We start from the raw sequence: 16,078 nt of genomic DNA on the forward strand, positions 1-16,078 counted from the left end.
TTGAAAAGATTCATGTAATCAAGATTTAAATAATATAGGATTATAAATATTAGTTAATTGGCACCTCTTAATAATTTTTCTTAAAAATTATATAAAATTTATACATGTCAATTATTTTATAACGGAGAGAATATTAAAAAGTTTCCGAAAAGAGGATAGAACTTATAAAAATCACGTCAAACAAATTAAAACATTTATTACTCTTACAAACAACCCCTAAAAATGTCCATTACTCTTACCAAACAACCCCTAAAAATGTCCATTTGTTTCTCTTCATATAAAACTAGAACCAGACCATCTAGTTTGTTTCACACAGTACTAAATATATATATATGTATGTTTGATTTGATTCCAAGTACAAAGTGGAGAACAAGAAGATGGTGTTATCATCACAACAAATGGATCCAAAGATATGGAGCAAATTACCAGAAGATGTTTTAGAATATTTGCTATCATTTCTCCCTTTAAAAACTTTCTTGAAACTCAAATCAACTTGTAAGCATTTCAAGACTCTTCTATTTTCACCTCCTTTCATATCCAAACACTCTTCCCCTTCACCAAATTCACCAGATTCATCACCTTTTTCTTCATTTTTCTTACTCTCACACCCACAGTTTCCAAGGCAGTATCCACTTTTTGATACTGTACACAACAATTGGAGGAACTTATCTCTTTGTGTTTCACCTGTTTTGCCATCTAGTTCTTCTGTTCTTTTGTCTTCTTCTAATGGTTTGTTGTGTTTTAGTAAGTCAAGTTCTAGTTCTTTTGTTGTTACTAATGTTTTAGCAAGGACTTCAAGGGTTGTTAAGTTTCCAACTTTGCCCTTTTCTTTTGAGTCACTTACTTTGGTTTGTGGATCTAATAATGGGTATAAGTTGTTTGTGATGTCTACTTTTGGATCTTCAAGAAGTCAAGTTTTTGTGTATTGTTCTTTGGTGAATTCTTGGAGTGAGTTTGGTGGATTTGATTTGGTTTTGAATGAGAATCATCATCAAGAAGGTGTTTTTTATGATGGGTGTTTGTGGTTTATTACTCCTGAGCCTTATTTTGTGATTGGTATGAATCTTGATAATGGGGAGTGGAAAAGATCCAATTTTGAGCTGCCTAGTGAGCTTACTTTTGCAAGATTGGTGAGTGATGGTGATAAAAAGTTGTATTTGATTAGTGGAAATGGGAGTAATGGGATTTCAAGAAGCATGAAGTTGTGGGAATTGGATGGGAATTCCAAGATTTGGGTGGAAGTTGAGAATGTGCCAGAGTTGATATGTAGGAAGTTTTTATCAGTTTGTTATCACAACTATGAACATGTTTATTGCTTTTGGCATAAAGGGTTGATTTGTGTGTGTTGTTATTCTTGGCCTGAGATATTGTATTATAAGGTTGCTAGAAGGACCTGGCATTGGCTTCCTAAATGCCCTTCGTTGCCTGATAAATGGAGCTGTGGATTCAGATGGTTCTCGTTTGTTCCTGAGCTATATGCCTTTGTGTAATAGTAAGATCAGTTGGATCGAAAAGGCGAAATCACGTGCTTCTGAGGAGGTGTTCCTTGACTCACTTTATGTTATTTTCTTTTCGTTTTCGTATGTGTGTATATAGGAGTAGCATTTGTGTTTGATTTGCTATATTTAGTAGTGATATACTCTATTAGCATATGAAAATAAACCTTGTAGAAGCATTGTTTGTTTGAAAGAATTTGGTTGGTGTTTGTTGAATTTTGGTGTGCTTTGAAAAGGAACTAAAAGACGATTGAATTTCTTGTTTTGGTTTTTGCAAACTTTGTACGACTTTAATCTTCGACAGTGATTGATGTCTCCATTTTTGTGGAAAAGAACTTGTTATCAATGTGCAATCTTTGGTGTGTTAGTATCAGGTGGAAGATCCCATCCTCTATCTTCGTCATTTTCATCGCGTCTTTCCTCATCCTCCAGCACCATACTAATATCCCTATTTCCCAATTCAACATCTGCAGCCTCTTCTTCATTAGCCACATTGTCCATCCCTGGCTGTAGCATCCAGTCCACCTTCAAATATCTTTTTTGTCACAATCAGTACAGGCCAGTCGCCCGTATCTGAGATGGGAGTAGGGGGGCAGCAACATAGATGCTTTGTTCTCCTTTGGCAATGATGGAACATTACCACCCAATTCTTCTGCAAGACGCTCAGTAGTATCCTTGAGCCTTTGGACTGACTGCCCTTTTAATGTATGCAAGGGGCTGATGACCAACATTCTCCAAAATCATAACACGTTCACGAACATCACCAAGTTACAAGGCATTGTGGAATTGACTCATAACTTCATTCTTATAAAGGATTTGAAAGCCTCTTGAATTTTCATCTTCCGGTAGGCATATTCAACAATGCCTGCATTACCCTGCCGAAGGTCCTCTATCTTAAACCTATGCAATTATCTTTCTGATCAATCTTATTAGCTGATTCAAAAGATAGTACTCACTGCTCCCCGAAGGGAAGCCTTGGAGTAACTGGTAAAGTTGCCTCCATGTGACCAGGAGGTCACGAGTTCAAGCCTTGGAAACAGCCTCTGGCAGAAATGGAATTGATCAGGGAAGGCTGCGTACAATACACCAAGTCAATGGGTGCATGTTGGATTCGCCAAAACTAGTGTATTTTTTGAGAATCCGACATGGGTGCGGCGTCGAAACTGAAGAGTCCGCGCAACTTAAGGTGTAGACAAGGACGTCTGAGGTTTTGATGATTCCAATATCCCCATTAAGAAGACAGTACTGATGTGGGTAGGTGTTGTATATACGAAGACCCCATTGTCATCCCAGGAACGTAAAGAGTGCAACGGTGCACAAGGTTCTTATCAGCTATTACTATGGAATGCTTGCCAAGCAAAGCAACGCTTTCCATGTCAGACAATATACCTGACAATAAGCGTCTTGAAGCTCTCCAAGAACAATACGCTTCTCTGCTGGAGACCGAAGATAACAACTACTCTGTCCTCCGCCCTGCAGAATAAGCTCCTCTTTGGCCAAACACATTTTGAAGTTGAAGCTTGAAAATTTTAGTTTTTAGAATTTAAAGTTGTATTTGAACACGCATTTTAGTTAGAAAAAGTTTGAAGTTTTATGAGTCGAAGTCCCAAAAGCTTTCCTCAGGTTAAATGTACAGGTCATAGGAGGAAACCCCAAGCCCAACAGATTAAAACAACACTATCAATAGGACAGTAAGGAACTTGTGGTGGGGCCTTTCCTCGAAATCTGCGCATAGCGGGAGTTTTAGTGGACTGGGCTGCCCGTTTTAGTAAGGAAGTGCTTCTGGACTATCTTGTTCAATTTTAGTGTCTCCTTGACTTCAGTTATCACATCATTTATTGTTGCTACTGTTCTCTTCTCCTTTTGCGTTTTTCATACTTGATTGGTCTATCGAGATGCTCAAGCAGGGTAAATAAGCACCGTTGCAGTTTATTATTCCAGACCTTTAATTATCTTGTAGTCATCCCCTACAAGTATTAAAATATATACTGAGAAAGAGTCTAAAAAGTACACTATGTCCATTATGCAAGTACACAAACACATATTGACTTACAAAACGTTACAAGTAAATCAAATGTGACAATTAATGACTTGCAAATCTGTTACACATGCCTTTAATATTTACTATTTACTTAAATTGTTTGCACTAGTGATGGGTCGGTAAATTTATTGCAGCACTACAAATGATTTCACATCCATAGACCATAAAGTTGCCAATTATCACTATAAATACGGACATGACCGAATATCATTGATATTTCATTTTTTCATTAGAAAATACTTTTAAAAGTTTTAACCAATCAAATATGAGAAAATAGGAAATTCCCCATATAGGATACACATATATACTCTCTATCATGAGGACATATGAATAATAATGTGTTTGAGTTGTAAAAACAAATGAAAAAAGAGTCCAAATCTCTAAAAATGATATATGTTGATCTCTAAAAATGATATAGGGAAGAAATACCAACATCGTGGGGAAGTCCTCAACCTTATTGTGTTAGAGGACATCGATAGATATCTTATGAAAATTATTATTATTATTATGGCTTAATGCTATGTGTACAAAAAATGACTTTTCTCTCCTACGAACTTTAATCACAAAATTCCATTTGAAATGGGTCGCTTTTTCATTGACGACCTTAAAATGATAAAGTTTTTCAAGCTTCTAGGAACCCCAAAAATGTAATTTTTAATTTTTTTCACTTAAATCACTCTACAATATTTAGATCCTTGATGACAAACATGAATATCACGTTCAATCAATTTTTAAATTTTAAGCGTCAAAAAATAAAAATCATAATCAGAATTAAGATTTTTTTTTTAATTACCTGTATATGCTATAGTGTATAAAACATGGGTCAAATAGAATAAAATATAAAATCATAAGTTCATTTTAGTTATAAGTTTGGTATAAGTGATAATAAAGAATAAAATATCAATTTTAGATTACGTAAAACTACTTATATATGAAGCCTGAAATAATATTAAATTTTATGTGAAAAAATCATGGATAGACTTATTGGTTTGGCATATTATATTCATGACCGTCTGTAGGTTAATTATTCATTTGGTACAATTTGTATGATGATGTTTAATTAAGAAAAAAAAAAATTGTTAAATTTGTGGTTCAATATATTCGAACTACAGCTATAGTCAATAACTCAATTTTAAAAGTTTTTTCTTTTGGAACTCGTCTCGAAATAAACTGTTTTTTAAATTCATGTATGGAATTAGTTCTATGAGGCTTATGCTTTAATCTTCTTTGTTTATTCATATGGAAAATAATTACCTTACAATTATTTTAGTGTATGTGGATGATTTTATTATTACAGGGAGCTCTTCCTCTTTTATTTCATCCCTCATCTCTAAACTTTCTAAGAATTTTGCTCTCAAAGACTTGGGACCTCTACATTACTTCTTGGGTATTGAAGTTTGTGCTGCCTCGCATGGTCTATTATTGTGTCAATCCAAATATATCAGGGATTTATTAACTAGAGCTTCTATGGAAGGTGTGAAGCCTATCTCGACACCCATGGTAAGTGGTCTTCACTTTCCCAGCATGGCAGCCCAACGTTTGATCAACCGGAACTTTATCAGAGTATTGTTGAAGCATTACAATACATCACAATTACCTGACCTAATGTCTCCTTTGCTGCTAACAAGTTGTGTCAGTTTATGCATGATCCTCGTGAAGTGCATTATACAACTATGAAGAGGTTGCTTAGATATCTAAAAGGTACAATTGATCTTGGTTTAATGTTGCGTCCATCTGCTTCCTGCGCACTTACTGGTTTTTTGGATACTGACTGGGTTGGCTACCCAGATGATCGACGTTCCACTCATGGCTTCTGAATATTTTTGTGTCCCAATCTGGTGTCATGGAGCTCCAAAAAGCAACACATAGTTTCTCGCTCTAGCATAAAATCAGAGTATCGAGGCCTTGCTGCAGCCACAACTGAAATAACTTGGCTGCAAAATCTACTTAAAGAATTTCAAATTGTTCTTCTAGTTGCTCCAAAAGTATGGTGGGATAATTTATCAGCCACATACCTCGCTGTCAACCCTGTGTTCCATGCTCGCACTAAACATATTGAACTTGATTTTCACTTTGTGAGGGAGAAGGTAGCTTCAAAAGACATGAAAGTCCGCTACATAAGTTCTATGGATCAGGTGGCTGATATCATGAATAAAAGTCTTGCTACACATCGGTTTCTATTTCTCAGGGACAAGCTTGCTATGGTTGTACCATCGCTGCACTTGCGGGGGGCTGTAAGGATAAAGGAATTGCCTAATAGATAATGATATTGTTTTGATTTTAAAATTCAAATGTATAGGTTGCAGTTGTATTCCCTTATCTAGTGGATATAGGATTAGCTTAAACTCACATACTAGAGTCCTACTTGAACTCTTCATAGCAATAGCTTTATGTATATATAGAGAGGTCTAATCCTCTAAAAGTAAGATAATATAGTCAAGGACGAAATTCTTTCAGAGAAATATTTTGAATTATAGTACTGATGACATTTATGGATTAATGCCATCATAGGTTGTTATATAATAATATGTACTTTTTTTATCCTTAATCAAATTATGCTACTTAGCACTCTATCCCCCGCCCCTCCCAAAAGAGGGACGTGAATTCAGATTAGTCAGACAAAAAAATGAATATCAAATATTGGATGAGAAATTAAAAAATATATATTTAATACTTTTTTAATTTTAGGGAGGTAATATGTGTAGTTAGGTGATATTTTTGAAGAAGTGATCTTTCAACACATATAGTGATTGATTTGTAACTCAAAATGAGATATTGAGTTGATGTCGTCCTCCTTGGTGGGGTCCTAACCACTACGAGTGTTGTAATGCTCCGAAAATGGGTCCCGAGACATCACACGGTGCTTAGGACCACAAGTGATCCCAAGCTAACCCATGAACTGACATACTGTTAAGCAACTGATTAAATATGTATAAAATGACTGAGTTTACTGTACGAAAACATAATAATGATGGAATCTATGAAAACACAATACTGATACAATTGTACATTCTGATAAAATCTGAAAAGAGGGATTGAAATTACATGATTGGCTCTAACTGACGTCTATGAAGCCTTTATTATACTGACTATAGATAGCTGGGACGCGACTCCAACTACCACTAATCAATATAAGTGAGTAAGAAAGTACAGTACATAAATAACACCATACTAAAGTCTCCGAAGTAGGAGGATTCATCATCTGCTGGCTGGAATCTATGATTGTCTGATTCTGACTACACATACTACAACTTGTACCTACATTATGAGACAATGTAGCACATAGACATATATGTGGATAAGTACTTTGAGGATGTACTGAGTATATGGAGGTGAATACCTAAGTAAAAACATAATCTCATCATCATAATTTGTAAACCATGCATGCTAAATGTAAATGACTCACATAAGCTGGAATATCTGAAATACTGAAATATGAAATCATGAATAGCAATTCAAACTTATAAATCTAGTGAGTCATAACATTTAGTTCTAGAAGTTGTACTTGTTTTCTCTCTTTAAATCATATTATCTAAGTATAGAAAGGACTCACCCTTAAATCTGAAAACTGAAAGTTGAAAACTATAATTAAATATATTTTTGTAAAGCATAATCTGAATAAATTGGTGAGCCTTTACACTTATTTTTCTAAAAGCTTTTCTGTCATTCTGTCTTAGGAATTAGGAACTTTAGGAGGTACTTCTAACCGACATAAACCAGGTGAGCTGTCATGGAATCCAACGTCTCGTCCTTCTTAGGAAGAAACCTCACGTTGGGGAGAGGTGTCATACTCTTTCCAGGGAGTATAACCTCAGCTTAAGTGATCACTATCTTAGCCCACTATGGGCAAATCATAAACCTACGGTGGTACGTAGTTCTGGGGCATGAGACCTTAGAATCATACCCAACTCGGGGCTAAATACTATTCCCATACTTATCGCTCAGAGCTTATAGGAAATCCACCTTAAAATAGCACAAGGGTTTATAATGGAAAACCAATTATGCTTCTCTTTCATTAAATTTCAAACTATATGAACAATATGGATTCCTTATCTTAGCTTAGGATCAAAAGATCAAAGTTTTACTGAAAATCTGTGAATAAACTGATCATAGGATGCTTAAAGCATTATTTTTCTTGAAATATCAATATATAAACTTGGGGCTTGATAACCCATACATCAAACTCATGTCAAAACATCATAATAATCATGCTTGATAATGAAAACAATGATAATTCATCTCAAAATCTGTAAATTACTGCAATAGGCATGAAAATACGAAAATCGACATGCAATTCATCTTTAAAATCTCTTAAAAACTCATAATCTTGCAAATAGAAATAATGGCTATGAACCCTAATTTAAATCTCATGTAATTTCATATACAATCATGTAAATTTGAAGTTAAAAGCTAGTTTTGGGCACAAGGATGAAAGAAGATCCTTGCTCATAAACCCCACTTACCTTGATAGATGATTAGATGGAGAAACTTGAATTATTTATTCCTATTTGGAGTTCTTGAAGATGAGTTCTTGATTATCTTGTCTTGGAAATCCTCAATTTAGAGCTTTCTTGGAGAATCAATGGAGAATTTTGATTTCTTGGAGTGAAAGACTTGAGCTCTAGGGTTTTTCTTTGAGAGAGAATTGATGAATAATGAGTATAATAGGCTTATAATGGGTTTAATATAATGTTATACACGAATTGGGGGATTGGAAATTGATCGAAATACCTCTTTTAAACTCCTAAACGGATTTGGAAAAGGTAATATTTTCTGAACTGGTACTGCGACGCGCCACTATCGCGGTGGCTTACTGGAAAGTGGACGAGTGAAAACTGGGTGTGCTCCCCGACGCGCCACCATCGCGGTGCCCTTTTGGAATGCCATATTGGACACTAATGCGATGTGCCAGTATCGCGTTGGGCTACTGAATTTTGACAATTGGGAATTTGGACCTCTCCGCGATGCGCCAATATCGCGGAGGTCCACTATAATTGACAAATATGTAATTGTCCTTCACCGCGACACGGTGGTTGCTCAGGTGGGACACTGTCAACTTAAAAATGCTCTAACTCCTCAACCGACCTTCAGATTTGGGAGAATTTGGTATCGATGGAAAGCTTATTCAATTTCCCACACAATGGGAGGTCTAAATCTAGAAAATTTCACACGAAATAAATATTCTTCATTTTGGAAGCTATTCCTTAACGTTCTAGGAATGAATTTAAGCTAGAAAAACTATGGGGTGTTATAATATCTCCCCCTTTAAAACATTCATCCTCGAATATGGATAGATAAGCTGAAAAATACTGAGGAATCTGAGGCTATAAGCTATTATGCACAACTAAAATAAACTAAATCTCAACATGATGAGCTACTAAACTAATTTACTAGTGCATGAATTCTCACGAAATTAGCTACATAGATGAATCTGAGACTGGAAAAAAATTGAATGAATGAAAAACCATTCTTCAACTAAATCTGAGTTCATGGAGAAGAGATGAGGATACTTGGTATGCATGTCTGCTTCTGCTTCCCAAGTATCACCCTCAACGGACTGATTGGAAAACTAAGATCATTCACCAAATACTTATGAACTGAATCATGACTAGATATCTGAATGAAACTAATGCCTGATGCATTTACTGAGCTGAATTCGCAATTTACCTGAATGCGAATAAACTACCTCTTAAAATGGCCATACTCGTAAAATTTAGGTAGTAAGACTAGACAAAATCTGAAGATGGAAAACTATAGAAATGTGTCTGGCTGACTGTTAAACTGGATTGCTGGCTATACGGACTGAATCATACTGAATGCTCATACTCTAAGAAATTTCTAATGATGTTAGGGAGTAACGAACTTTGGGCATGATCTGAACAAAACATCTGAATAAGAAATCACGACACTGCTACCACTCTATAGCATGGAACATAGACCCATAAATCATAAGCTTGGATAGAATTACTAGGCCATAAGCAATGCAGCTTCTTACTTTCAAACTTAGAAACACTCTTCAAATACTTCCTCAACTATACAATCCTCCTTTGAATACCATATTCCCATGATTCAACTTGTAATTCTCACATGGGCATTGATAAATCCATCTACTAAAGTCTAAACTGAACTAAATCCTCTCATCAGGGTCAAGCCTAACTCGGAATCATGAGGTACTGCACATAACATCGTAATACTAGTCTGAACTATGGATTCAATACCCCAGGCGTTGTCATAACTTCTCTTCTCTAAGATGATTCTTTTTATCAATTTAATAACTAAATTCAACCTCTTACTAGGAAATCTTTAGCGCACAACGTGCCCATCTACTTATATACCAACATGACATTCAAGCCTATCTTCATAACCACATATGCACTTCTAAATAAATACCCATAAGAGTGTCTTTCTCGTATTCTCTAACACCTCTACCAATAACAACTTCCATGCACAATTCTTAAGAAAGCACGCATAAAATATTCTCTGCTAACCAAGTCATTAACAAAAAGCTTCACCTCAATATTTCTTCATTTATAGACTAACATAAAAGTAGCATACAACCATCTTTCCCAATATAACACATTTACTCTCTCCCACCTATGTAACTGTTCATCATCACTATCTTGACCTAAGGGAAGGTCACTGGAGGTTGGAATACCAGGGCCTGAAACATGAAGGGATACTAAGCATAACTTGACACTCTACCGAGGCCAGGAAAAAGAGTGTTTACAACATGGACTTATTAAAGAGATCTAATCAGAAGGCATACAAGATATAAATCTGAATTTCGCTGATCGTTAAGGGTGTTACACGAGTAATGGAACTGAACATACTGTAAAGCATGAGTACATTAGTCATGAACTGCATGACCTAAATTTGGAGTTCATAACTTATGGAATGTGATTCCAACTGCTGGATGAATTGGAACTCCTCATACTAGGAACTGAGAGAGTATATGATTCTCTATTATATGGATGAGCATGAACTATCATCATAGAACTAACACGTAAGGTATAAGTAGATATTGGGATAACTGAAATACCAATACTGAAATAAGAATGGGTTGAGCCTCACCCTCACTTTTCGATGTTCTGTAACATACTGGCATCACTACTAGAATCTGAGAGCTTGACTTAGTTACTCATTCTATCATCTCTCTCTTAGCTAAATTCCATAATTCTAAGTCTGAGGAACCCTTTACTAAACTCTAAATTAAACTACACTCACTAGACTCTTAGAGTCTGGAACACAACGATACACGTAAATAGCAAACTTAATCTGAAAAACTAAACCTGAAAGTGTAAAACCCACTTCTAATACTTTTTTTCGAGGTACAACTCTATCTTTATACATCCCCACTAATCATCATATAATATCTTGAACACTTACTAACTTAGAACCTTCAAGAGTATCACCACATCCTAAGTTCACACCATCTAGAGCTTCAACTCTCATTTTTATTCGCTCAATCCTCATAGATTCAAACTTAGATTCTAACACTTAACACGAATATCTTTAACCTTTAATAAACCATACTGCTTCCATCATAGCCTACTAATATCGCATCTCTAAACTTATATTTCTAAACCATGCGAATCAAGATAATACCAAATAGGGATCAACATCATCTATCCATAACTCAACTCCTTAACTTAGCCATTAAGAACATCATATACTATATAACTAGTCTCCTTCCTCTTAGCAACTCAACGATACTAATAACCACACACAACAAGTAATAACCTTAGAAAATAATGCGACCCCATATCACCTTGGGCATACTTCTTCATCATATTTAATTACGAACTAAAATGAACTCAAACTCTTGCACGTACTGTTCAAGCCTACTAGATCACTTCCATATAACTAGCATCACTAACCAAGAAATCATTACATCCACCTTGATAACCATTAACCATTCAAACTTAATGTCTAGTGCTAAACATGATTTAACAACCCACCTTACACACAATTCTCACTTGGAAGCTATAAAACAAAACATCAAGAAACACTAGTCCACTAGAACTTCATAATAATAGTAATCGGTCAAAATCATATGACCTATCTCATTATAATCCATTAGTACATACTACTTCTACACGGCTTCACTAGACTTTGATTCAACGCAATAATAACAAGGTTACCAAAGATAGAAACTTAAAACACAATATTCAACGTTCAAAGAATACACATTTTTTTCTGTCTTAGTTGAACGACTCATAAGAATGAGGACATAACTTTAAACTTGAGGACTCATAACACACTAGAGAGCTCCTCTCAAGCCCTGTGTGTAACTTATGAAACTTCTGCTAGCAAATATAGAAGTATTATCTGGGGAGGAACATAGACTGTCTGATCAGGTTATCTCAAGAATAATACATAGATAGGGAAGTATAGGTTATCATTATGGATTCTGAGGAGGAATCTGAAAACTCATCTGACTTGGGCTTAGTGTATGATTTCTACAAACATGATAAAGCACTTCAATATTTGGAACTCAAAAGCACTGATAGGATACTTTATAGCCCTCTTATAATCCCATAACTATCTATAAAGATTTAAGCTTGACTATTTCTGATACGTTGAAAATAAGGCAGATATAGCCAGAATAGAGTAAGATAAGAATATGCATAAGCTTTTTAGAGGACCTTTTTATGGCACGATCTGAGACTTGAAAGAAGGGGAATATTTCTTAAATGCCCTGTAGCCTCTCGAAGAAAAGTACAGACGTCTCTGTACCGTTTCACAAGACTCTACTAGACACGACTTCATAGACACCTAGGACTCTTGAAATCTGTGCTCTGATACCAAGTTTGTAACACCCCAAAAATGGGTCCCGAGACGTCACACGGTGCTTAGGGTCATAAGTGACCCCAAGCTAACCCTTCTATTAGCATAACTCATCCGCAACTGAATAAAATACATAAAATTGTACAAAATCAGTGGAAAATAACTATTTTTGAATCCATACTGTACAAAACTGAATTTACAAGATTACAACTATGCTCTTAAAAATAAAACTGAAACTGAATACATCAACTTCTACTGACTATCTATGAAGCCTCTACTAGCATTGACTTTAGATAGCCAAGACAAAACCCCTAACTATCCCAAATCAACACGACTGAATAAAGAAAATATCAAACTGTAAAACTGACTCGAGCCCTTGAATCAAAAGGACTCATCACCTGCTGGCTGGAAGCGGCAACTATCTGAATATAGTATGCGTGCTACAACTGAACTGATACGTACATTATGAGACAATGTAGCACATAGATGTATATGTGGAACAGTACTTTGAGAATGTACTGAGTATATGGAGGTGTATGCAATAGTTAAACAATATCATCAATATTTATAGAAATCATGCATGCTAAATATAAATGACTCACATAGCTTGAATAAAATTCTCATAAGTTATGGTTAGGAAATAGATAATAGAAATCATGTGTGAGTCATTTCCCTTTATTCTGGATCTGTATTCTTTCTTTGTTCTCAACTTGTAAATTAGATGAAATCTTAAAATATCAAGTTTCAGGACATAAGCTATAATGTCATGAAAACAAAAAACTTCTTGGGAACATAATAATCATGACACATGAAAACTTTAGGAATCATAGGGTCATAGCCTTCAAAATCAATATACCTTCAAACTTACACTTTTAGCTTAAGGATAGTAAAACTTCTTTAAAACTAAAGAACTTGATACTTTAGGAACTCTAAGACTTGATACTCTAGAAAACTTAAGGGACTTTGGGATACTTGGGACTCGGGATTATAAAACTTTGGGAGTTTCTTCTAACCGACATAAATCATGTGAGCTACATAGAGTCGAACGTCTTGCCCATGTCGGGGAGAGCTATTCTATCCTTTCCATCGGAGTAGAACCTTTAAATTTTAGTGATTACTAGCTTAACCCACTTGGGGTAAATCAAAAACCTATGGGGGCACGTAGTTCTGGGGCATGAGACCTCAGAATCAAGCTCAACTCGGTGCTAAATACTACTCCCTTACTTAGCTCAGAACTTTAAGAAAATCCACCTTAAACAATTCAACAATATGTAATGGGAGCCAATATGTTTCCTCTTCATCTCAAATCAAACAAATAATGTGGATTTATTTCTTAGCTTAGGATCAAAACTCAATTCTTTTCTTGAAATCTTGATAGACTTTTCATCAAAGTTTTAAAATCTGAACAACATGGAAATATAAGTACACTTCTTGGAGTATCAATAATTCATCCTCAAAGACTCACAATTTCACAATAAAGTTCAACTCATGACAACAACTCTTGAAAATTCTTGGAAACATGATATCAATATAGGAATGTGCAATTTATATGATGAACTCTCAATTTAGATCATAATTGAACAAAATAATCATGCAATTCAAGACTTGAACAATTCCATAATATCATAAACTTGAAATATAGTAAAATAATATGAATTCATCTTGGAAATACGAAATTCTTTAAGAAAATCTAATACTTTTAGGCACAAGAACGAAAGAGTGTTCTTGCTCAAACCCCATATACCTCAAATTATGGACTTTTGCTTTTGGGATGCTATTCGTACAATTTATAGGTGCTTCTTGTAGCCCTCGCAATGGGGAATTCGAATCTTGAAAAATTATCGAAAACCTACGGTTGAATCTTGAGATATTTGGATTTTTCGGTTGAAACCCTAATGAATGTCCTTGGTGATTTTGAGAGAAAACAAACTTATTTTGGTGTCTTGGAGATTTAATCCCCTGTTAAGGATGATAAAGGGGTAAAAAATACCATTTCTACCCTTAAGGAGACGGAGGAAAGAAGCTGAAAACTAGGCAAAAAGGCTATGGCCAGGGTGGCGCCATGGCTAGAGCCTTGGCTAAGCTGGGCGGCACCTTGCCCAGAGCCTTTGCAAAGCTGGGCGGCACCTCTCTATAGCCTTTAGCTACTATTTTTGAAACCCAAACACGCCCTTAGGCTCGTCTAAAAATTCCAAAACTCACCCGAGATGTACTCTTACCTTGCCCCATCGCAACGCAATAAAAAAATTAATAAAAGGAGGTCAGAAAGGTTGATAAATAATTCCCCAAAGTTTGAAGGTTCAAAAATAAACTAAATGTTGAGCACTTAGCAAAATTTCTAAGTGTAAGACTTCTTTTGATTCATTTTGAAAGCCTTAAAGACGAGGAAACTTTACGGGGTCTTACATGCCATGTCCTTTCATTCCCTTAAATAACAAAATCTCATTCCTTACCTTCTAACATCATATGTTTGCTATTCATGCATATAATTATTAGTCTTGAAATATTTCACCCTTTGTTCCGACTTTTAATTAAAGTCCACAGCTTTCTTTGCACTTTGCACTTAAAGCCCAACAGACGTCAAAGATTTTTGCTTTGGACAATACAGGAAAAAGTGGATCTCTATATCGTAAGAGTCCGCTTGGCCATGAGAATTTTTTATTTTTTTTCTAGAAAATTATTTCATAGTGAAAATTGTAGTGTTTGACCATACACAAATTGAAATTGAGACTTGTTTTCACTTCAAATTTGTCTCACAAATTTTTTTAGATACCTACTAAATATGAAAAAGGAAATTGAACAAGTTGCAACCGAAAAAGAAAAGTTAAACGTACCGTTTCAGTGATGCAGGAATGGACTTAACAAAGTTGTAATGGAAGCACAACAGACACAGAGAATGAGCAGGTAACTTTGAATTTAGAGGCGCACATCATAAGCTTGAACAAGTTTCAACCCAAAAAGAAAAAAATTTTAGACGCCTACTAAATATGAAAAAGGAAATTGAACAAGTTGTAATCGAAAAAAGAAAAGTTAAACATACCATTTTAGTGATGAAGGAATGGACTTAACAAAGCAGTAACTGAAGCACAACAGACAAAGAGAATAAGCAGGTAACTTTATATTTAGATTTCAGCAAAGAGATACAATTTTGACTTTATTTTACAATAGGAAAGATTACGTAATTTAATTGGACAATTAATCTAATTGCAAATAAGGAGAATGTCTAAAAGGTAAATTTAATTGAACATAAAAATGAGAATTTTAGGACCTTCATATCAAATTTTTAATTAGTTTGAAACTTAATTTTTATATCCTAAAATTTAGGCTTTCCCCCCTGCTTTTTAGTATTAAAAGTCTCACTTTTCCACAATTTTTTCTTTTTTTCCCCTTCTTTACATGTTTTTCCTTCTTCCTTTTATAATGTAATTTTATTTTCTTTATTCTTTTTTACAGATTTGTCTAATATGATTAAAAAATAATTAATAATAAATTAAAGAAAATAGTGAAAATACAGATCTTCACTAAAAACATTGGCCAGAGAATAGTGAAAAGACAGTCATGTTATTTTCCCTTTCCCTAAAGATTGGATCCCTTTTGTGCAAGTTTTGTAAGTATTTATGTCTTTTATGTATATCTATGGAGATTTTTTGGAGATAATCGATTGGTTTTAAAAAGCATATACTTCCTTCAAATACGTTAGGCCAACCCTTGGCTCAAAAGGATGACCCAATTAGGATGCACGTTTATTACAATA

General features: G+C 34.9%; 1 protein-coding gene and 1 long non-coding RNA gene across 2 annotated transcripts; one reads left to right on the forward strand and one right to left on the reverse strand.

The window, feature by feature from the left end:
• The first annotated feature begins 226 nt into the window (after window positions 1-226).
• Window positions 227-1,712, forward strand: LOC107867235 (F-box/kelch-repeat protein At5g43190). The gene has a single exon (XM_016713384.2). It carries the CDS (start codon window positions 378-380, stop codon window positions 1,488-1,490), a length of 1,113 nt encoding a protein of 370 aa, XP_016568870.2. The 5' UTR covers window positions 227-377; the 3' UTR covers window positions 1,491-1,712.
• A 4,860-nt stretch (window positions 1,713-6,572) lies between these two features.
• Window positions 6,573-15,433, reverse strand: LOC107869465. Its single transcript, XR_001673813.2, has 3 exons — window positions 15,365-15,433; window positions 15,159-15,260; window positions 6,573-6,795 (listed from the first exon to the last, which is right to left on the reverse strand). It is a non-coding gene; the product is annotated as an uncharacterized LOC107869465 (long non-coding RNA).
• Window positions 15,434-16,078: the final 645 nt, after the last annotated feature.

The sequence above is a fragment of the Capsicum annuum genome, chromosome 4 (assembly GCF_002878395.1).
Source record: "Capsicum annuum cultivar UCD-10X-F1 chromosome 4, UCD10Xv1.1, whole genome shotgun sequence".
Taxonomy (NCBI): Eukaryota; Viridiplantae; Streptophyta; class Magnoliopsida; order Solanales; family Solanaceae; genus Capsicum; species Capsicum annuum.